A 23,659-nucleotide genomic window follows, 5' to 3' on the forward strand; every position below is an offset into this window, starting at 1 on the left:
TGGAAGTTACAATATAATTATTAACTCTGAATCCAACACAGCTTAGTCAGTTTAGGGTTTTTGTTTGGGGTTTTGGTTTTGTACATGTCAGCAAGGGAAACTGTTGCAGAGAGCATCTGTCAGGGAACATCCTTCAGTCCTTCATTTCTATAGTGACCCCCAGGTCACTCCGGTGGGACCTTGAACTCTGTGTGGAATGTGCTATGGGTACATCACTGTATCTCCCTCTCTGAAATCAATCTGTCAAATGCCATCTTTCTCTATTTTTTTTTTTTACAGGGTTTAGCAGTCTAACCACTGGGCCACATGGTAGGATCTGTGTTGGCCAGAGTAGGGGTGGGTGGGTGTAGTTTAGACAGGATCCTTTATTTATTTATTTATTTATTTATTTATTTATTTATTTATTTATTTATTTATTTATTTATTTATGTTTTGTTTTTGTTTTCAAGCCATGGTTTCTTTATGTAGCTTTGACTGTCCTCTGTAGACTAGGCTGGCCTCGAACTCATCGAGATCGCCTGCCTCTGTCTCCCGAGTGCTGTAGACAGGATCTTATTAGCTATAGCCCTGGTTGGAACTCAGTGTGTTGATCAGGCTGATCACCAACTTCCTGTGATCCTCCTGCCTCAGCCTGCAAGTGGTAGGATTACAGGTGTATACCACCATGCCCAGCTATATGCACACTGAATATGTGAAATATATGTATTTATGGGTGGCTTTTCCTGTTACCAGCTCTTCATAATGGTCGTCTCTTGCCGTGCAGACCAGGAAAGTTCACCAGCCTAGGGACTCCTACAATTAGGAACTCTCTCATAGGGCATCGTGACTCACAGATGGGATTCCTTGAATCTGAAAAGAATAAAAAAGCTGCAGTTTGCAAACAGGAAGGCCTTGGCATTTGTTTCCTCCAGTTAATTTATGCTTGAGATGATGGAGAGTTCCTTTCCTTCTGATGTTGTTTGTTTAAAGTTTTAGTAGAAAGGTCTCTATCCATAGGTGATCCCGTGGTCTGGGGACAACCGGCAGATGCCATCTTTACAGTTCCTCTGCCAACTTCAAAACTTGGAGTTCAGTTGGGCCTCATTCCTGCTTTTTCTCACTACGCCCCTCAAGTTCACACCAGCTCTACTTGTCTCTCGTGGCTTAGGTTTTAGTTTAGAACCCCTGCTCCATTCCCAGGCTGCCGACTTGGGATGCTCGCACCTCCACCTCTGAGTACTAGGATCCAGGAAGCACCACACGCCCAGCTCCGCCCTCCACACCCTCTCTCTTGTTATCTGGAGGCAAAGTTTCGTGGAGCCCAAGCCAGGCTTGAACCTGCTGTGTAGTCTAGGATAGCCTTGAACGTCTCTGGTCATACAAATAACATTCCAGGGCGGTCACTTTCGTAACTTCCTGTAGAACAGTAGGATTGTGTGCCTTACAGAAGCTAGCCCCTTTTCCTTGTTTTCATAAACTGTTTGGCTGTTCCAAAGTGAGCATTTTTATCGAAAATCATTTCCTGAGTTCTGTAAACCTTTCTGCTAGAATTCCACTTAGTGGATATTTCTGAACTCCAGCAGGTTCTGGGAACCATCAGAATCCCTTCTTACCTCAAGGATCTGGTAATCGGGAGTGGAGGAGGAGAAGCACACATGAGTTATAATCCGGAAGGACTGTGTTTGAGTGGAGCCGCAAACGTAGGATGAGGGGCAAGCCTTGGACTCTGCGGGGCAGGTGGAGGCTGAGCAGCCAGGGGAAGTTTCATGGAGACGTAGGCATTTGGACTTGATGCACTTGCGGCAAGAGACTGGGCGTCAGAAATGGGCAGAGTGTGAGGGAGGAGGAACCGGAGAGCCATGGGCGGTGATGTCCGGCTCGTGTGGAAGCTTTGAGTGGAGGTGTGCAGTCAGAAAAGTCAGATGTGGCCAGGGAGGCCAGGCGGCTTTGGTGAAGTGCTGAGGAAGCCCTGTGGTCTCTGGTGGCACTCTCCGTGGTGTTGGAAGGGACTTCTGCCTGGGCTGTGCAGTTCAGTGGCTGCTCTGCTGCCTGTGCCTGTCAGTGCTTGTATTTTGGCTAAGGTACCTGAGAAACTGAGTTTGAAACCATATTTCATTTTTATATCTTTTTGTTGTTGTTTTGTTTTTCAGGACGGTTTCTCTATGTAGCTCCCTGGCTGTCCTGGAATTCTCTTTACAAGACCAGGCTGGCCTCGAACTCACAGAGATCTGCCTGCCTCTGCCACCCAAGTGCTGGGATTAAAGTTTGCGCCACCACCGCCTGGTTTATCATTTTTATTATATTTTCACACCTTTAAAATCTTACATAAAATCCAAAGCCAGCCTGGTTTACATAGTGAGTTCCAGGCCAGCCAAGGCTGCCTCAAAACCAACAATAAAGCTTACCTAATAAGTTACCTATTTTCATATGGTCGCAGAATCACGTCACCGTCCCCCTGCTCTCTAACATTTTGGAACATTTTGTCACCCTCAAAAGGAAGCCCGTGACAGCTAGCAGTCCCCATCCCACCTCCCTTTCCACCAGCCTCAGCACTTGCTCGTCCCTCTGTTCCCCTGGACTTGCCTGTTCTGCTCATTTCATATAAAGCAGGGACCCAGACTGGTGTCTCTTACTGACCATAATGCCTTTTTAGTTGCCCTGTGTTGTGGCATGCATCGGTTTCCTTGTGTGTGGTGTTTGTGTGTGGTACATGCCTATGAGGATATGGGTCTGTGTGTGCATGCGCACACATGTGGGCTGGAGCAGGACTGTCCCCCATCTCACTGCCTCGAGACGGTCTTACTGAACTGAAGCTTGCCTTGGCAGCACTAACTGGACCCCGCGCTCTTGGATCTGCCTAGCTCCTCCTGATAGTGCTGGGTTCTCAGGTCACACTCTCTGCCCAGTATTTTTTGTGTGGGAGATTTGAACTTAGATCCTCGTGGTTACAGGACAAATGTTCCTTCTCAGGGAGCCATCTCCCCAGCCCCACTTGGTTTCTTGTTAGGGCGTGGATGCCCCATATTTTATACTTATCTATTTATCAATTGGTAGTCGTTTGGGCTGTTTGAAGCTGTCAGGGATAATGCTACAGGGAACAGTGGTGTAGACATTTTTGCATAAATACATGTTTTGATTTTCTCCCACATTTGTTTATTTATTATGTGTGTGCACACCTGCATTCGGGTGCATGTGCATGGTGGGTGTGGAGGTCAGAGGGCAGCCTGGAGGAGTGAAACCCTGATGGCCAGGCTCTCTGGGGGTGTCCTCACCTACTGAGCCGTCTTGGTGGCTCACGGATTTTGTTTTGTTTTGTTTTGGATACAGGGTCTCACTTTGTAGCCAAGCTGCCTGAGGTTCACCACTCCTGCATCAGTCACCCCAGTGCTGGGGGATAAGTGTAAACCACACTGGCTTCTGTTCTCAGTTCTGTGTAGATACCTCACTACTGGGTCAACGGGTAACTCTGGATAACTTTTCAAGGAACTGCCAGACTGCTGTCCAGAGTGGCATGGTGTTTACTTTACATCCAATAGCTACATATAGCTATTGACTACATCATGGGCAGTGTGCTCTAACAGCTTCCAGCATGTGGGTTTGGCACAGCCCCACACCATGGGAAGGTCATGGGGTCATGGGCTTTGTGGTTGGGCCATCTGAGTTCCAATTATAACACTACTGAGCAAGTTATTTAGTCTCTTGGGCCTCAGTGTCCTCCTCTTCAAAATAAGAGTAGCATTAGCATGTGTCGCACAGACTTATGAGGGGGAAATACAATATAGAGAAGACTCTTAGATGCACTTAAACATAATCATCATCATCATCATCGCTGTGATTCTTATTGATGGTCTGCAGAGTGCATTGTATTTGGCACGCTATTGGCAACTGGCTGGAGGAACCCAGGTCTGGAGTGTAACTTGGCTGCTCGATTCTCTCATGTATCTGGAGTTAGGGTTTCCTATCGGTTATCTGTGTAGAGCACTGTTCATGGTGACTCTGTGGGTTTAAACGGCGATTCTCATTAAGGGTCATTTTGTGCCCTCCAGAGGACAGTTGTCAGTGTCTGGAAATGTGTTGAGAGTGTGGCTGGCATCCCACCTGTGAGAACCAGGAGTCCGCTTGCCATCTCCCGCTGCTCAAGACAGCATCTCACAACCAGGGGGTGGTCTGGCCGAGGTAAGAAACCCTCTGGTTTCCAGCGTCTGCCATTTACGGTTTGAGGTCAGGCCTCCTACCAAGAGGAACAGTGTGTGGATGGCGTGCCAGAGATTTACTGACTTGACCGAGTGTCAACTCTGTGTGTGTGCACGCATGCTCTCCTACCAGATGGGTCCTCCAGCCCACTGAGCCTTCTTTCTGCCCCGGTGGCAAGTTTTTGGTGGGGTGGTTTAGAGCGCTGATGTGGTGGCTGTGAAGTCAGTGCCGCCCTCCACCAGTCAGCTTTGTTCTGTCAGCCAGCGTCCAACATCTGGATGGAGCAGTCTTTGGTCTCCGGTTCAGTGAGCAGGTGACCCTCCCCCCCACCTCCCACTCACCCCGTCTTGAACTTTCTTCTCTCCGGCTTTGATCTGCCCTTGTGGTTTCAGTTTAAGAACATAATTTGGTTTTGCCCCAGTGACAGCCCTGCGCGGCCCCATAACCGAATCTGAACTGAGTCAGGGTTTTAGAACTTTTTCCTTTGCCCATTCCAAGGCTTGGCTCCTCTTGGCCATGGGATCCCTGGCTTGTTCTCACGCACATCAGTCTGTGGAAACCACTGAGTGGTCTCGGCTTCTGCCGCCCGGGAGGCCGGATGGCTGGGTTAGGCTAAGTCTAAAGGAGAGCCGACATTCAAGCCTGCAGGTGCAGCTAGTCTGTGTTTGGGGCCTGCAGGCACGTCTTCCTGGGTGTTCGGGACACCTCGGATGGCCTCGGCTTCAGAATCCCACCTGCTTTGTGAGTGTCTCGCCAACCAGACCCCTGGGAGAATGTGTCCAGTGCTTGTCTTAGTTCTTAGGCCCTGTGTGACCAGGACTAATTGTGTGACCATCAGTGGCCTGGTTCATTTCCCATCTTGCATACCACTGGGGACCCCCAGTTCCATGTTTAACAGCACAGCCAGCCACGGAGTGGCAGAAGAGTGTCAGCTGAGGACCTGTGGCATCCGTGTAGAAATGCTTTTCGGTTCCACTAGGTGGAGCTGAGTCTGGCCTGAACTGTATGTGGGATGTGGAAACCACAAACACAGATAAATCCAGAGCACTGCAACTTGGGAGGTCAGAAAAGGGAAGAGGATCCCATCCTGTTGAACCCCATGGCCTGTTGAGCCAGTTTGGGGAACTCTTAATGTGGGGATTAAAATAGGTCACCTTCTCAAGACTTCCAATAACCAGTCCTGCAGGGAACAGGATTTGGGGACTCTGATCACCCAGTGACGTTCTCAGCTCAGTTGTGTTTACTTTTGGCTTTTTTCTTATCCACACTATTCTTTCTTTCTCCTCCTCCTCCTCCTCCTCCTCCTCTTCTTCTTCTTCTTCTTCTTTTTTTTTTTTTTTTTTGAGATAGGGTTTCTCTGTGTAGACCAGGCTGGCCTTAAACTCAGAGATACACCTGCCTCTGCCTCAAGTACTGGGGTTAAAGGTTTTTTTTTTTTTTTTTTTTTTTTTTTTTTTTAAAGATTTATTTATTCACTATGTAGACAGTGTTCTGCCTGCATGCCAGATCTCATTACAGACGGTTGTGAACCACTATGTGGTCCCTGGGAACTGAACTCAGGACCTCTGGAAGAGCAGCCAGTGCTCTTAACCTCTGAGCCATCTCTCCAGCCCGGGGTTAAAGGTTTAAAGGTGTGTCCCACCACCAACCACCGGCTTACACTTTCTTCTGTGGGAAAATAGATGAGGTGTGTGTGTGTTGTTTATTTATTTTTGTTTTTCTTGAGACAGGGTTTCTCTGAGTAGCCTTGGCTGTCCTGGGACTCACTCTGTAGACCAGGTTGGCCTTGAACTCAAGAGATCTGCCTGCCTGCCTCTGCTGGGATTAAAGGTGTGCGCCACCACGACATACCTGGCTTTTTTTTTTTTTTTTTTTTTTCCTGAGACAGGGTCTCACTGTGTATCCCTGACTGGCCTGGAACTCACTCTGTAACTATGTAGACCAGGTTGGCACTGGACTTAGACCTGCCTGTCTTTGTTCCCAGGTGCTGGGATTGAAAGCATGCACCACCACACCAGGAAAGCTGGGTGAGCTATGTCCATCATTTCCCTGGGCCAATGCTGGCATGATGCCGAGGCTGTTTTGCTTCAGGATCTCAGGAATTTTATAGGATTGAACTTTCACAAGCTGTTTTGGAAAAGGTGAAAAGAAGTGTAAGCTGGCACAAATCTTGTGGTTTGGAAGGGTGGGTCCCAGAATAGAGTTACAAAAACACGTCTAGTTAGATTTTCAAATATCCAGCAAGAAACATCTTGTGTTGTAACTTTCTTTTATTACACATTCTTTCAGCTTGGAAGCCTGTGTTCATGGAGGAAGTGATCAGTTTGGGCATGGCAACACGCTGGTTTTGAGGTGCCATCCTCCAGTTTCTTTTGTTCATATAAAATTTTTGTTTGTTCCGAGACAGGGTCTCTCTACATAGCCCTGGCTCTCCTGGCACTTACTGTATAGTCTGGGCTGACCTCAAACTCACAGTTATCCACCTGCCTCTGCCTCCCAAGTGCTGGGTTTAAAGGTGTGCACTTTCCTCTAATTCTCCCTGGCAGTCTGACCAAACACAGAAAGAACAGAAGATGAGGACTTATTGATGAGATCTGTCTATTCTTTTTCCTTGTGGTCCTTTTGAGAGGGCAGCTGCCAGATGACCTTCTGCATCAGGAGGCAGGACCACTGGAGTTCTTTGGGACTGGAATATAGAGTTGACCAGGGTGGCCAGTTCAGCCAGCTTGCTCCTTTCTTGTTTGTGGAGTAATTTCTCTTTGAGTTTACAGACCCTCCTGATGTACTTCCAGGGGTGGGAACAGAAAACCTGGAGCGGTCCCACTTGGCCTGAGGTCAGCTGTGGTTCCCATCTGCTTACTCTCCCTAGAGAAGAACTCACTGCTTTCATCTGAGTTTTAGTGACCCTTTTTCTTATACTGATGGTTTTAATTCCACAAATCAGTACATGCTCATAACAAGGGCAGATAATACAGAAATCCAAAAAGATTTAAAGCAAAAAGTGGAAAAGTATGGTTTGCTGTCTATTTGGTGCCTTTTCTGTCTCCAATATATATTTATAGATTCTTCCTATATAAATCTATAAATATAGGAAGGAATATAAAGAAAGGAAGGGCCAGAGAAGGCCTTGCTGGGGGAGGCAGGGAGAGGTAGTGATTTAGTTGTGGCAATTGGAGCCAACTTTTATTTTATTTTTTTTTAAGATTTATTTATTTATTGTGTATACAGCATGTATGACTACAGGCCAGAAGAGAGCACCAGATCCCATTACAGATGGTTGTGAGCCACCATGTGGTTGCTGGGAATTGAACTCAGGACCTCTGGAAGAGCAGTCAGTGCTCTTAACCTCTGAGCCATCTCTCCAGCCCTGGAGCCAACTTTGATATATCACCCACCTAACCTTTTTTTCAAGGACTACCTATGTAGTAATTTGCATAAATAGTGATTTTTATATGTTAATAACTTATATAATGAAATTAGTGGTATGGCTGGGATCCAGACTCTGGTCTTCCTGCTTATACAGCAAGTGCTCCCTGCACTGAGCCGTGTCCTGGGCCCTCTGATCTTTTAAAATGCCAGCATGCTCCCGCTCTGTTTAACCACCCTGCACAGTACCATACTGCTCTCTGTGCCTTGGTCGGATTCCTGGACAGAGAATTGAAAACTACAGGGTTGGCTACAGGAACATTTAAAATAGGGAGCGTAGTGCCACGTTGCTCTCTATTTATATCCCCAGCACGGCGGGCAGGGGGTCATTACCCCCATGTGTGGAAGGTCCGCTTCTTCGTACCTGTGGCGGCAAGCCTCTGACTGTCTGTCTTTGTGGGCAGCTTGGGACCATTTCAGTCTGCTTCCTCAGAAGCCTGTCTTGTTTGCTCAGCTCCAGCCTCCTTCCCGTCTGCAGTTCATAATTCCCACGAACAAGGACCAGGGTTCACTCAAGGGCAGCGAGCCCGTAGTTAAAGGCTAGACATGCTGGCCTAGGTGCTAAGGAAGTGGTTTGTGGTCCTTGGGCCATGAGAAGCAGGTGGTGTTAGAAGAGTGGAGGTTGGCTCCGATTGCCACAGGTCAGTCGGTCTGTGTGCTCCTCCCCTGAACAGAGCAAGGCCCTCTCTGACCCCCCCCCCCCCTTCCCTCCTTCCTCTTATTCCTTCAGAGTTTCACTCTCGGCCCAGGCTGGCCTCGAACTCGAAACAGTTCTGCCACCTCAACTCTCCAAGTCCTGGGATCATAGGCATGAGCCACCGTGCCCAACTCCATTCGTTTCTTTGTGTGCTCAGCAGAGATGTGGGGCCCTTGGAAGCAGCACTGTTGAGAGGGCTGAGGAGCTGACCCCCTGTCTCAGAAAGGAGCTCCACCCCACCCCCGTAGAGCTGCGAGCTCCGTGGTTAACTTGGTTTCCTCACCTGTAAAATGGGGATAATAAGCATGCTGTTATAGAATTGTAGTGGGAGTTAGCGCTGGTCGGTAATACTCGTAAAACCTAACTGTGCCTGCCGCATAGTAACCACTCGGTCGGTGTTAGCTTTCCTTTGGGGAAGCCTTAATCGAGACGTCTCTGTTCCTGGACCCAGGATGTCAGTGGAGTGCCCGGATTGGGGTGGGGTGGAATGGGGTGGGGGTTGTCTCTGTGACCACCACAGCCAGTAGAGTAAGATCCGCAAGAGTCCGTTTCCTGCAACACGGCTCAGTAGCTAGTGTTAGTTCAAACTTGGGGAGTCTGACCCCAGTAATTTATTTTAGGCATATCTAAGCATAGCACAATTTGATGAAAACTTTCCTGGTGATGATTAACTCGGTCCTATGTGCACAATAAGGCTTAAAACATGACTACATCAAAACTCTTTGTAAAGTACACGTGATATCTCCTATAAGATGGGGTCTGTAGATTGACTACATGTGACACCTTCCATAAAGACAGTTCTATAGACTGACAAGTTCTTGATAAGGGTCTGGGGAAGATAGGTTGTGGTCACCAGGCTATTAACCCACTCCCAGCCTTCTAGGCTGATAACAGGTTGTGAATTAAAGGAACAACCTTGTGTGTTTAACATTCCTGGTTTTCCCAGTGCCCTTGGCACCTCCCACAGTGGAGGAATTAAAAATCTGCTTTGGTTAACTTTAGACTGTTGTAGTCCCTGAGGCCTGTGCATCAGGTTGCATATCAGAGAAGTCTTTTCCCAGCATTGGTTTTCTTGCTTTGTTTATTTATTCGTTTTGTGTTTTCCAGACAAGTTTCTCTGTGTAACAGCTCTGGCTGTCCTAGAACTCACTTTGTAAACAGGCTGGCCTCGAACTCACAGAGATCCGCCTGCCTCTGCCTCCCAAGTGCTGGGATTAAAGGTGTGCGCCATCACTGCCCAGTGGGCTCATTCCCGCCCCCCCCCCCCCCAGCTTTTTGAGACAGGGTCTTGCTGTGTAGCCTTGGCTGGCTGGAACTCATAGAGATCCACCAGGTATCATATTTCTTGGTCAGACCGTGGCAATTTGAGCAGATGGACAGCTGTGACGAAGTGTTTGGGAGACTGTGGTAGGTCTGCTGGTGGCAAGGACCCTCTTGCCTTCAGAGGTCCAGCTAGGGGAAAGTAGTTTTCCATTTATTTATAACGCTGGGCCACTGTCGCGGTTGCCTGAATTTCAGAACCTGTCATCACCTCAGAGAGAAATCTCAGAGCCTGGGACACAGCTCAGTGGGTCGAGTGCTTGCCTAGAGTGCACTAAGCCCTGGGCTCGATCCCAGGTCCTCCATAAAACAGAGTGGTGGTGAATGCTTGTAATCCCAGCACTCAGAGTGGGAGGCAGGAGGATCAGAAGTTCAAAGTCATCCTTGGCTACACAGCAAGTTCCAGGTCAGTCTGGGCTGTAGGAGACCCTGCCTCAAGGAAGGGGTGAAGAATGCCATATGACTTCCTTTTTTTAAAAGACTGATTGATTGATTGATTGATTATGTACACAGTGTTCTGCCTGCACTCCAGCAGAGGGCACCAGATCTCATTACAGATGGTTGTGAGCCACCATGTGGGTGCTGGGAATTGAACTCAGGATCTCTGGAAGAGCAGCCAGTGCTCTTGACCTCTGAGCCATCTCTCCCACCCGCCAGTGACTTTCTATGATTAGTTTCTCTTACTCAGCATGGAGTTGTCCAGGGGTGTCTGCGCTGGGTCATGTATCAGTTTTTCTTTTATGTAGTTGGCCCCAAGCTCTCAGAGATCCACCGGTTTCTGCCTCAAAAAAGAGTGCAGGGATCAAGGGGGTGTGCCGCCACTACAGGCTGCCATTTAATGTTAAAAATTATATATATTTTTATTCTTTGAGAATTTCATTCATGTGCACAAGGAAATGTATCACCCTTCGTTTCCCGCTAACTCTGACACACTGCACTCGAGTTTGCATTCATCAGCTGATGCTCATTCAAGCTGTTGTAAACAGCGCTGCGGTGAATGTTGGTCTATGAGTGTGAACAGTGCTGTGGTGAACATTGGTCTATAAGTGTGAACAGTGCTGTGGTGAACATTGGTCTATAAGTGTGAACGTTGGTCTACAAGTGTGAACAGCGCTGCAGTGAACGTTGGTCTACAAGTGTGAACAGCGCTGCGGTGAACATTGGTATGTAAGTGTGAACATTGGTCTATAAGTGTGAACATTGGTCTATAAGTATGAACAGTGCTGCGGTGAACATTGGTCTGTAAGTGTGAACAGCGCTGCGGTGAACATTGGTCTGTAAGTGTGAACAGCGCTGCAGTGAACGTTGGTCTACAAGTGTGAACAGTGCTGCGGTGAACATTGGTCTGTAAGTGTGAACAGCGCTGCGGTGAACATTGGTCTACAAGTGTTTAGTAACTTTTCAGAGCTCCCAGCGATGACCTGCGCAGAGTTGCTGGATCCTGTGCTGTTGAGGTGACTGTGTTTACCTTTGGGAGCTGGTTGGGCTGTTGGTGAAGGAGCTGCGTCCTTCACACCCGCAGCAGCTGTAGATGAGGATCTGAGGTCTCTCACGACTTCCAGGACTTGCTAACTTGTGGGTTGTTTTGTTTTGTTTTGCTTTACCATGGAGGAGGGGGTGTGACTGTTTCTCATGGAGGTTTTATCTGCATTTTCCTAGTGACTAGTGGTGTTGACTTTTGCTGTTTGTTTTGGTTGATTGTTTAGGGTGGAAAACCTGACTCTGTACGTTTTTTCTTTGTCCGGGGCTGAGAACCAAACCTAGGACCTCATATATGCTGGGCAAGCACTCTGCCACAGCCCTTTTCATAGGCTTAGTTGGTATTTGTGTAAGTCTTTTGGAAGGAGACATCCAGTCTTCTGCCCAGCTTAAGTGCCTTTGTGTGACAGACGGGACAGTGATCTTGCCTTTAAAGCGCCTCCGGTGGCCGTTGCAGACATGGCTGCGGCACCCACCGTTCAGGCAGGAGCCCACTAACCTCTCCGAGCCGCCTCGGTCTGTTTTCCCCAGCACTGGCAATGGGCTGAGCTCTTGCGTTTGCTCCTCAGATGCTGTACCTCTGAGCTGCCTCACTGCTGTCGGCATGGCCAGGACAGCGCCACGGCCAGCATCTGTGATTCGAGGTCCGGATGGCCAGAGAAGTCTGCTTCTTTTGGAGAGGGGTAGACATAAACTAACAACTATGCCTCTGAAGAGTCCCTTGGTTAGGAAGTCTATGACTCTTACCAGATGCATAAGTTGCATATTTTCTCCTATTGCATGGGTTCCCCCCCCCCTTTCTGTTTTTGAGACAGGGCCTCACTGTGTAGATCAGGCTGGCCTTGAACTCACAGAGATCTGCTTACCTCTACCACCTGAGTACTGCAATTAAAGGCAGGAGCCAACCACAGCCCTCAAAAACAAATTTTTTTTTTTGAAAAGAGTTTTGTTATTCAATGTAACCATTGTACCACATCACATCCTAAGAAATTGACATAATCCATTAATGTTGTAGGAGAGGATCTTGTATATGAGAATTTAAGAGCTAGGAGTAAAAATTGTATTACAAAGTTGAGCCCATTATGAGCCACTCTGTAGACCAGGCTGGCCTTGAACTCACAGAGATGCACTTGCCTCTGCCTCCAGAGTGCCGGGATTAAAGGCATTAAAGGATTAATGCCACACCACCACCACCACCACTGGCCTGATAGCATCATTCTTAAGAGAGGCTAAAAAGTTTTTATGAGACTTAGTTTTCAATAAGCAGTGAGTTCAAACTTCTCAATCCTGTGCGTATCCGAAATGCTCTTCCAGCTTTAGCTTCTCTGTCTGTCTGTCTGTCTGGAGAGACAGGGTCTCACTCTGTGGCCTGGAACTCTAGAGATCCGAGCGCTTCGGCCCCTCAAGTAGTGGCGGGGATTAAAGGTGTGCATCACCACGCCCAACACTGGCTCAGTTTCACCCAGTCGGGTCTGATTATAGTGAACCCCGCTTTCCTCTTCATTTTCTTTGGTGCAGACATCTCTTTCCACCCTTGGTGCACTGCAGGACGTGAACAGTTAACTCTGGATTTCCCCTCCATTGCTAGTGTAGCAAGGGTTTCTCGTCGATTCCTCCTCTCACCCGAGATTGCACAACTGTTCAGAGAGATGTGGAAAGCTGAAGAGACCCCCGTTAGCGGCTTTTCTCCCATTTCGGTTCTCCAGAAGCCAGGGTTGTACCTGTGGGTCCCTGCTTGGCTAACGGTGCCCGCCCTCATGTACCGTGTTGGCCATGTCCCAGTACGTGGGCCGTGCTGCTGAAACACCCACGGGATGGAAAGACACCAGAGGTAACAGTGCTGTGAGCAGATGTTCATAAAGCAGTCCTGGGGGCCCTGTGCGTCTTCTTTTTTCTTAAGATTTATTTATTTTATGTGTATAAGTGTTTGCCTGCATCTGTGTTTGTATACCAAGGATGGGTCCTGTGTCCACAGAGACCAAAAGAGGGGTCAGACACCCAGACAGTTGTGAGCTGCCATGTGGGTGCTAGAAATTAAATCCAGGTCCTCTGGAAGAGCAGCCAGTGCTCTTAACCACTGAGCCATCTCCAGCCCTGTCTATTATTATTATTATTATTACTGTTGTGTGTGTGTAGGAAGGTATGGGACACACATGCTGTGGCAGTGCATGTGAGTTCCAGGGTTAGGTGTTACTGTGGTTGGGTGTCACGTGACACAAAGCTGAGCATCCTTTGTGAAGGAGTGTGTAACAGATCATTTATGTCAGATCCAGGAGTGGAGGGACAGCGTGGTACTTTACCTGTGCTTCCAGGTTGACCCTGTGGAATTTCACCATCCTTTGTGCTAAGAGGTCCCTCCAGGGGTTGCAGATCTTTCTGGACTAGGGCAGACCAAGTAGCTTCAGCCTCTTCCCCATGATGAACAAAACATGTGAGGAAGTTGGCTCTTGTCCTAGTGCTACAGTGAGAAAGGGAGTTTTGCCTGTGAGATGGTTTAAATACTTGTAATTCCTCAGCTGAGAAGTTAAACTTACAGATAGTGAGACACCAGGCCATGCATGGTGTAGGTCTGTAATCCAGCACCTGGGAGGTGGTGGCCGGAGGGACTGGAAATAAGGGTCATCCTCTGCAAGTAGCAAGTCTGAGGACAGCCCGGGCTACATGGGACTATTTCAAAAAACAAATAATAATAATAATAATAATAATAATAATAATAATAATAATAATAATAATAAATGGGTACACACAGAGGGTTTTCCAACCCCTTCATCAAACTTCCTGAACCCTGGCTCAGCTTCAGGTACTCTTTTGATCGGGTAGTGGTTTGTTGGGTTCTGGTGGCCAGGAAAATGTTACCAGCACTCATGTGTAGGAATTCAACTATTTCCTCCCATCCATCCATCCTTCCTTTTCTTCCTGTGTGTGGTGTATATGTGTGTGGGGTGTGTGTGCCCGTGCACTTGTGTGCATGTGGGAGTGTGTGTGCCCGTGCACTTGTGTGCATGTGCGTGTAGATACCACAGGTTGAGCTTGGGTGTCTTCCTCAGTTGCTCTCTCTGCCTTATTTTGTTGAGACATAGATCCTCACCAAACCTAGGTTACATGAAACTTTATAAAAAACCTAAAAAGAGCACATTTTGCCCCCAAGTCACTTAGACCTTAGAGGAGGAGCTAGGCTGGGAGGGAGGAGCTGGAAGAGCAGTTGTGAAGAGTCACAAGTGAGTGGAACCAATGAGATGCTTTCTTCAGACAGTGGGATCATCCTCCCGGGGCTGCTTCAGGTTGAAATGCTGTAAGCCTTTCCGTGGGTCAGCCATCATGGTGGCTTTATGCCTACAAAAGAGTGCGTGGCATCATCATCATCATTTTTGTTTTTCTTTTTTTTTTTTTTATTTATTTATTTTTTGGTTTTTCGAGACAGGGTTTCTCTGTGTAGCTTTGCGCCTTTCCTGGGACTCACTTGGTAGTCCAGGCTGGCCTCGAACTCACAGAGATCCACCTGGCTCTGCCTCCCGAGTGCTGGGATTAAAGGCGTGCGCCACCACCGCCCGGCTCATCATTTTTGTTTTTCAAGACAAGGTTTCTCTGTGTAACCTTGGCTGGCCTCGGACTCCCTTTGTAGCCCAGGCTGGCCTTGAACTCACAGAGATCCACCTGCCTCTGCCTCCCGAGTGCTGGGATTAAAGGCGTGCACCACCACCGTCCGGCCCCTGGTCCTTTTATTTCAGTGTGGTTCAGGAGATGTGAAAAATGTCCTCAGACAGCTGCTGATTTCCATGCTTGCCTCCCTGGTTAGACTTGAACTGCTCGGGCGCCAGCTCCTGGGAGAGCCTGTCCATCATCAGTGATGCCCCCTGTCACTGTGAGCATCACAAGTTCTGGAGCCAGCATGGCGGGCGGATTCTCCTCCCTGGAGGATCTTTCCACTCTAGGAGGATTTGCTTGGTGGGTAGCAGAAGTGGAAACTGTCGGCAGTGAGTTTTGGCTCCTGCAAATTGACTTCTCTTGCCCTTTAAAACATTGAAGGCAGGCTGGTGGCCCATGCTGTAATCCCAGCACTAGGGGGAGGCTGAGGCCTATGTAGTGAATCCAGGTCAGCTGGGCTACAAAGTGAGACCCTATCTCAAAACCCAAAATCAACTGACTACCCACCGAGGCGGAACCACCGATGTATCTTTATCTCCTCTAACCCCTGCACTTAGAGCAAAGCCAGCCCTGAGGCCATATTGAAGCAACCAATATAATCAAAACAGTGAGCCACGGGCCTTGGATACCGAGTGGAATGAGGTCCCCGGAGCTTCTGTCATGTTTCCCACTCGGGAAAATGTCCCGTTTGAAGGGATTCCAGACATACATGCGTGTCAGCCTCCAATCCGCTTGCCACTAACTGATCTTTGCTTCTTTCTCTTTTTTTCTGGCTTTGTTTTTGTTTGAGGCAGTCCTGGCTGGCCTAGACCTCACTGTATATGCCAGACTGACCCCAAACTTGTGGTAATCCTCCTGCCTCTGCCTCCCAAGTACTGTGATTACGAGTGTGCACACCATGCTTTGATCCGTCCCTCTTCCTTTCTTTCTCACGTGCTCCATGTGTTCATCATGCTTGGCTCTGCACATCGTGCTCACTTTCCCCACACAAACCCAGTTTGTGTTTTTGTGGCCGCCTTGTGCTGTTCTGTCTCTCAGTAGCTGTTGGGTTGATCTTTCTACCCAGGCCTTTTACTTATTAGCCTGTGTGTGTTTCAGTGGATGCTTGTGTTTGTCCCACGCTGGGTAACTAACCGCTCTGCTTGCTTTGGCAGCACATACACTAAAAATATCATCCCCCAGGACTAGACTAACTTGACCACCACAGTTCCTCCAGGTGGCTGGAGGCAACCAGGAATAGGAGATCACAGATGAGGCCGGGCGACAATTATAATTAATATCAAAATACCATTTCTGTGTGTGTCAAAACCCTTTTGCAGCCACACAAGGCCCGGGTGAAATGCCGGTTCCATCTCTTGTGAGTTGTACATCCTTGAGTGAGTTATCTCACCTCACTAAAGCGTGGGCTTGTAGCAGGAATCTTAAAGGTACTTATTAATAAAATCAAACCTGAGGAGAGTTATTGGGGTCCATGCTGGTAGATCAGAGAGACAGAACAAGCCACAGCTATCTCACCTCCCCGGATCCTCAGCTGGTCTTGTCTCCTCAGACTGGAGGCCTCTGAGTCCTCATCCGGAATGGGTCTCAGCTGAATTACTGCTCAAAAGCCTGAATGCTTAACCAGGCCAAATGCTTAACCAGCCAAAAACTTCTAGTTTCTGGTCCTCACGCCTTATATATCTTTCTGCTTTCTACCACCACTCCCTGGGATTAGAGGCTGGCTTTCTGGGATTAAAGGCGTGTGTCACCATGCTTGGCTATTTCCAATGTGGCCTTGAACTCACAGAGATCCAGAGGGATTTCTATCTCTGGAATGCTAGGATTAAAGGTGTGAGTGCCACCATTTTCTAGCCTTTGTATCTAGTGGCTGTCTGTTCTCTGACCCCAGATAAGTTTATTAGAGTACACAATATTTTGGGAAACACAATACCACCACATGGGCTTTTTCTGTCTGGGACATAGGAGCTCTCTGTCTGCTGGAATCTTCCTTTTTCTGAGTAGCATTTGATGTGGAACAAGTGACCACACACTGCAGCTAAGGACTGTTTCCCCAGCCATCTTCCCTGAAAAGCCCCCAAGGGGAGGAATCGTGGGCTTTTCAGGATGCTTTGTGGAAGGAACCAGCTGAGTGACTCATGGAACTCCGTGCGCGAAGTGTGCTGTTCTTGCCCCAGCAGGCCTGCTACGTGCCTGCTGCCCTTGTCCAGCTCCCGGACACAGCTAAGCCAGGATTCTCGCTTCCTGGCGGCTGAGCAGTCTATGCTCTGCTGCTTGGCAGCAGTCTGTGACTATTTGTCTGGGGTTGGGATCTGACCCGTGGCGTTCTCCACCATAATTACCTCAGGATCATTTTGTTGACACATAGCTCTATCGCACAAAGATGTCTCTCTTTCGTGCCCTTAGCTTTTACTGTGGTACTTTTTTCTTTTTTTAAATACTCAACTTTTCCATAGCCATTTCAGAGTTTTAGTTTTAGTTTTAATTATATGTAGATGGGAGGGTGTACATGAGTGTAGTCCCCTCAGAGGTACCAGATACCCAGGGGCGGGAGTTACAGACAGTTGGAAACTGCTTGATGTGAGTGCTGGGAACTGAACATGGGTCCTCTGGGAGAGCAGCCAGTGCTCTTAACCACTGAGCCATCTCTCTATCCTTCTGTGGTACTTTTTTCCTTCACACAAATAAATGGGTTTGTGCCCAAACCCAAGAAAGATAAAATCTTAGATGATCTTTGCTGCCTGTGCTGGAAACGTGGCTGCCTTGGGCCTACAGAGCACCTGCCACCCCAGAAGCCTGGCAGGGTCCTTTCTGACAACAGCATTCTTGCTTTACACCCCTTGACTGCAAACTAGACCCCCCAACCCTCAGCTCTCCTGTCTGCCCTCAGTGGGTCCCAAGACCTGGGAGCAGGGACAGTTCCATATGGAGAGAGCCAAGGCCCAGGAATGTCCCCAGCTCCGTCCCTGTGTGGGCTCTGTTACATATCGAGAGCCCATGAGAATCTGAGGGCTCCCCCAGTCCTTTATAGTCTCGTAGAACTCAGTTCACCAAATCGGGTGCCTGCCGAGGCCCGGATTCCTCATTGCTCACACCGCTGTCCGCTCCCTGTGAGTCTGTCTTCTAAAGGAATTCTCCGACACCAGGCTGTCTGTCCGCAGATCTGCCTCGCAGTCACTGAGCCTCACATCTGCTTATTGGATTAATTCCCCCCCCCCCCTTTCTGGTATCTTGACTCTTGTATCATAAAGAACCCTTGAAGCCAGAGTCTTTGTTGAAGTCTCCTCTCCCACAGCTAGCGAGTGCCGCATGCCCCGGCTTCTGCCACCGAATAGGGATAGTCCCATGACATCATGGGGTTGTGGGGCTGAGGTGTTGGTGAGGTGGCGTTCAGAGTCTGCCTTGTAGTTAGGATTGAACAAATAACCAGCTCTCTGTTTCTGCTCCAGGAGGGAAAAGTTGCAGATGTATAGATTGCCTTGAAAAAACACTGTCAAAAGCCTTAAACGGACTGCATCAAAGAATGAAGTCTGTGAATATATGTGCTTTCGCAGTGTGTCTTAAAATAGGAAGTTAACCAGAACCCAAAGGGTGACGTTCTTTGGCAATGCTGTCGTGGAGGGTTCTCTGGGGAGAGAGGGCCGAGTCAACAGGAGGATTGCCCCAGACGCGGCTCCGGGTGCTAAGCAGTGGTTAACTTACAGCATTTTGACAACGTAATCCTGCTTAATTCTAGTTTAGTGTGACTTCCTTTTTTAAGTTGGTAAATTCAGCATTTAATTTAATTCTGCATTGACAGGAAGATGACGAAGATTACTTGAAGGAGGACTTTATTTTTGGCTCATCCAGTCTGAGCCTGGATCACGTGAGATGAAAGAATCTCCCAGCTGGTGGCACCGAGCTGGTGACAGTGGCCGTCCTGCTTCTCCAGTCCCAGGACTGACTGGGTTGTGGTGGTGATATTTGCCACTAGGTTGTGGTGATATTTCTAGGGCCTGGCATAAGGGGAGCTCATCTCCCCGAGACTGCCTGAATTAGCCAGCCCCCCTTCTTTTCTGCCCTCACCCCCGGATCTCATTGCTTAAGGAATGTTAGTTGCCAACAGGCCTAGGCAAGAAGTAGGTTAGCGTGAAACGTCGTCAGCACTTTTTTCAGAGCGTTTGGTGCTGTTCTAGCGATGATGCTTCTGGCTGAAATGCTGCCCTGTGCTCAGAAATGTATAATCTTGTATGAAGACGAAGCCAGACAACCGCTGATTAGAAGCCCTGTCTGGAGTAGTGGCCACCTAGGGATGATGTGTGAGGAGGAAGTCAGTCTGCGATACAACACTGTTGGAGTTTTTACTTCTTCCCAAATCGCCATTGATGAATATTGTTTAGAAATGCAGGAGTCGGCGTGTAGCTCCGCTGGTAGAGAGTTTGCCCGGTGTACACGACCTCTCAGGTTCTGTCCCCACCCCACGTTCTCCAGGTGTGGTGGTACACTCTTCTAATCCTAGAACCAGGAAGGTGGAGATAGGGCGATCGGAGGTGAGTGAGTGTGTGGCCAGTGTGGCCTAGCTGAGACTCTGTCTCAAAAGTAGGGGTCAGGGGGGCAAAGAAATGTGGCAAAGAGTCATGGCTCAAGCCTGTAATCGCAGCACTTGGGAGGTAGAGGCAGGAGGATCAGGATACCCTTGGCTAAATAGTGAGTTCAAAGCCAGCTTGGGTTGCGTGATATCCTGTCTCAACCCTCCACTCCCATCAAACAAAAAGAAATACGGAATAATCCTGTAAGCCATCAAAGCACGGTGTTGGAGTTATTTAGTGGCCGTGTCCCTGTCGATGAGAACAGTGCCTGGCACTGTGGGTGGTCAGTGGGTGTGGGATAGATAAACGGGGACATTCATATCATGGCACTCACTCTTTCCCAAGAACCGCAGGTGCCTGTCCGTCTTGTTAGGTCGGTGCGCACCACAGTTGTCCGGGAGAGACCTGACTTATTTCCGCCAGTTGGCTTGCCAAAGTTAAATTGTGTCTCACATGTTTTCTGGTTCCCAGGGGTTGCCAGGAAACTGAAGACCTGAGGGGAAGGGGTCGAAAGCGGCCGCCCTGGTCGTCCTGACTGCTGAGTCTTGATGTGCAGTCTCATCTCTCGGGCAGTTTAGCTTGTGTAGGAGGGCACGGGATAGACCAGTGTGTCTCGAGAATACATTATTTGCCCCAAAGCGGCTCTCTGGGCTCCAGACACCCAGAGAGGCCACCACTCTGTACATCGGTTTTTTCTTCTTTTCTTATAGCAGTGAGGTTGGGGTTTGTTCTTACGTGAGCCTCACATGATGGCGCAGCCCGCTAGGCGTATTAATTTTCTTGTCAGAAAAGTCGTTGTGACCTTGACCGTCAGTTGTGACCTGCAGCGAGCACACTGTGTGTCTGTGGACTAATGACCAGACAGCGCGTGGGGCACCTCACTGCACTCGGTGCTGTGCCATGCTAATTTCTTGTCCTAGGTGGGGGTTCGAGATGGTAATTTGCAGAAATCTTTTTGGCTTACATGAGTCATGCCCAGCAGAGTGGCACTGTCATGGAGGCCCTCAGTAAATATCACTGGGGAAAGTATTGCAGAAGATTCGACAAAGACGAACTATATGGACTCTTGAGTTGAAGGAAATGTAATTAATTTGCAGTCTAAGTTACTAAAAAGTGGCTTTGAACTTCAAAGTTCCCTTTGAAAATTGTCGGAGAGTCATTTCTGAGCTGGGGGTGTGGTACAGCGCCGTGGGGGAGTCCATGTCACACCCAGACACCCAATAGAGTTATTTCTGCAAACCCACACCCGAATCTGGACCTTGTGCTAACGCTGTTGGTGGTGTGGGATTCAGGTCTGGGGAGCGCTCCCACAGGCTACCATTCGCTTGAGAGTTGGCTTGCCTCACCGACCAGGAAAGGTCAGGTCAGGACGCTGACCCCCGATGTCTTTGTTTCTTGGGCAAAGCTGGCTGGTTGATTTTCCAAAAGGAAGCACAGCAAATCTAAGGGAGTGAGCTTTTCTGAACCAAGAGTTCGGTTAAATATAGCTGATGTGCATTACTGGCAGCTTGGAGGGTGTGGTTGGACTTGTCGTACCCTTTGTAAGGCAAGTGAGGAAAGATGTTGGCACCTGGACACGCCCAGTTTGTTTATGAAATATAAACTCCCCTGTACAGCAGGGGGCCCGAGACAGCAGCCAGTTACTCCCTAAGCTGGGAGACATGCCTCTGGAGGCCCTAAGCTGGGGGACATGCCTCTGGAGTCCCCTAAGCTGGGGGACATGTCTCTGGAGCCCCCACCCTGCATTTGCCTCTTCCCAGAGAGGGTGAGGACGGCCGCTAAACGTGCTGTGAGGCGGGGTGGAAGTTTCTGCGAAAGGACAGTAACCAGGCTTGAATTTCTTTCCCGAGGAGAATCAACACCCTATGCAGAGAAACGCAGCTCTCTTTAGTTTCCTCGACTTGATTTATCGGCCCGCCGGGAGCCCGGTCCGAGCCGGGGCAGCCAGCAGGCTCCACTCTAGGTTGGTCCTGGTACCACCGGTTTACCGTATCACCGGTGTACGGCACATCCTCAGGATTCCTCAGCAGCTGTCCGAAGTTGTTCTGCTGTGCTGAACTGATGTCATTTCCCCCTTGGCAGACGCCTGGGCTGGGCTGCGTCTGAGATATGTCACGAGAAGGTGGGGGTGGGTCGGGGCCAGGCGGGGGGAGTAGAGAGGAGAGCAGGCGTCTGCTGGGTCCCAGGACTCTGTTTACTTTCTCTTCTTGGCTCCCGAAGACTGAGAGCGCCCGAGCCTCCCCAGGCCATGCTTACTCCGAGACCCGAACTTTTGAGAGCCCTGTGCTGTTAATGTTAGGGGACGATGCTCTGCAGGATGCCTTTCCTTTTGGGGCTTAGACAGGTAATGAACTGGTTCTCCGTGCATCGTGGATCGGGCTAGGGGCGGGAGGAAGGGGGGAGTTGTTATTGTTCTGTGGTGCTGAGTAGAGGGCGCATTTTAGAAAGTGTCTCAGTCCTGACAGGCTAGCTCCCACACGGACGTTTCCAGCCTTCTTGCTGGTTGCTCCTAGCCTCCAGAGCCATCATATTCTTAATCCCCAATGTCCCTGAGGTGACCCTAGGGCTGTCCATTTCCGATTTTCCATGAGTAGCCACGAAGCCGCCTATGAAGCTTTGTGGAGGAGGAAACTGTTGAGGGGTGAGGCGAAGTGAGGTTCTTGCTAACCCGCTTTTCTTCCTTCTCCATTTTGATTTGGTGAGGTAGGAGAGATTTCTTCCCAGTCCACCGGTTCTGAAGGGACTGGGGGAGGGGTGGCTGTGTGGCTGAGGGATATCCTGGACAACTTGAGGGGGGTGGGGTTGGAATTGGTTGTTTTGGCCCTGCTGAGGCACACAGACTCCTGTGGCAGAGGCTTGATTGCTTTGTTGGCCAGTTTGGGTGGGGTGGGGGGACTCAATTCCTGCTGGTAGCTCTGTGTGGAATGAGAAAACAGTGGCAAGGGACCAGCTGCTGTCCCTGAGTGTAGACACTGCTCCAAGTATTTGTTCCAGGGCTTCTGAGAGCCGGACACCCCCCTCCCCCTCCTTGGTCTGAGAGGCATGTCTATATCGGAATGTGTAACTGTACCCAGCAGCAGGGCTGCAGGAGGGTGAGGACAGGCACACACCCCCTCTGCAGCTTGTTCCCTGGGGAAGCAAAGCCACTGGTGAGCTCAGACCTCAGGTCCAGAGGGGAGCCTTGAGGGTCAGCTGCTCACTCTCTGAGCAGAGGGCAAGGTGAGCGGATTCCCAGGAGCTGCCTGGAATTCTTTATTTGTTTATTTATTTTTATTATAATTTTTTATTTGGTTTTTCGAGACAGGGTTTTTCTGTGTAGTTTTGGTGCCTGTCCTGGAACTCACTCTGTAGCCCAGGCTGGCTTCGAACTCACAGAGATCTACCAGGCTCTGCCTCCCGAGTGCTGGGATTAAACGCGTGCACCACCACCGCCCGGCTCCTGGAGTTCTTTAAAAGTGGATTTGGGTACAGGATGGCAGCAGGATGTCCAGGAAGAGTCCTAGTGGGGGCCAGGGGCCTCGAACCGGACCAGGGACTCTGCAGTGAACACTTGCAAGTAGAGATGTATGGAAAAGGGGGTATATGCTGTGACTTGTTGGGTCACAATGAAGCTTCCATGATGAGATTTTTAATTCCTTCCCTTTTTAAGGTTTTTTTTTTCTCATTTTATTTTCTTCCTTTTTTTCCTCTTGCATTTTTTTTTTATTCGGGGAGGGGGTGCAGGGGCAGAGGGCGGATGCAAAGGGATGGGGAATGAATGAGATCAAGATACATGATGTGAAAAACACATAGAATAAAAAAAATAAAGTGGGTTTGGGAAAATACCTGAAGCATTCTGTCACTTCCCTCGTGGGCTTCAGAACAGCCCTCTGATGCAGTTGGTATGGTGACAGTCCTGTGTGGTCCTCTGATGCAGTTGGTACAGTACAGTCCTGTGTGGTCCTCTGGTGCAGTTGATAACAGTGACAGTCCTGTGTGGTCCTCTCGTGCAGTTGATAACAGTGACAGTCCCGTGTGGTCCTCTGGTGCAGTTGATAACAGTGACAGTCCTCTGTGGTCCTCTGATGCAGTTGGTACAGTACAGTCCCGTGTGGTCCTCTGATGCAGTTGGCACAGTGACAGTCCTGTGTGGTCCTCTGATGCAGTTGATAACAGTGACAGTCCCGTGTGGTCCTCTGATGCAGTTGGCACAGTGACAGTCCCGTGTGGTCCTCTGATGCAGTTGGCACAGTGACAGTCCCGTGTGGTCCTCTGATGCAGTTGATAACAGTGACAGTCTCGTGTGGTCCTCTGATGCAGTTGGCACAGTGACAGTCCCGTGTGGTCCTCTGATGCAGTTGGCATAGTGACGGTC

General features: G+C 49.2%; 2 protein-coding genes across 6 annotated transcripts in view; both read left to right on the plus strand.

Annotated features, from left to right (window-relative positions):
- Positions 1-23,659, plus strand: part of As3mt (arsenite methyltransferase) — a 200,719-nt gene that overhangs the window by 46,462 nt on the left and 130,598 nt on the right. The gene's annotated exons all lie outside the window — the stretch shown is intronic.
- Positions 1-23,659, plus strand: part of Wbp1l (WW domain binding protein 1 like) — a 69,168-nt gene that overhangs the window by 2,473 nt on the left and 43,036 nt on the right. Inside the window, exon 1 of one of the 5 annotated variants that reach the window (XM_076563246.1) lies at positions 4,048-4,155. The exons of 2 other annotated variants lie outside the window; for them this stretch is intronic. Coding sequence is in view for 1 of the 3 variants with exons in the window: in XM_006983334.4 (XP_006983396.1) it covers positions 21,611-21,649 (39 nt within the window). In the remaining 2 variants the exon portion in view is untranslated. Of the gene's footprint in view, positions 1-4,047; positions 4,156-20,930; positions 21,650-23,659 lie in introns of those variants that run through there. 2 more of the 5 variants (XM_006983334.4, XM_042264808.2) reach the window with 2 other exon arrangements.

Source organism: Peromyscus maniculatus, chromosome 1 (genome assembly GCF_049852395.1).
Source record: "Peromyscus maniculatus bairdii isolate BWxNUB_F1_BW_parent chromosome 1, HU_Pman_BW_mat_3.1, whole genome shotgun sequence".
Lineage (NCBI taxonomy): Eukaryota > Metazoa > Chordata > Mammalia > Rodentia > Cricetidae > Peromyscus > Peromyscus maniculatus.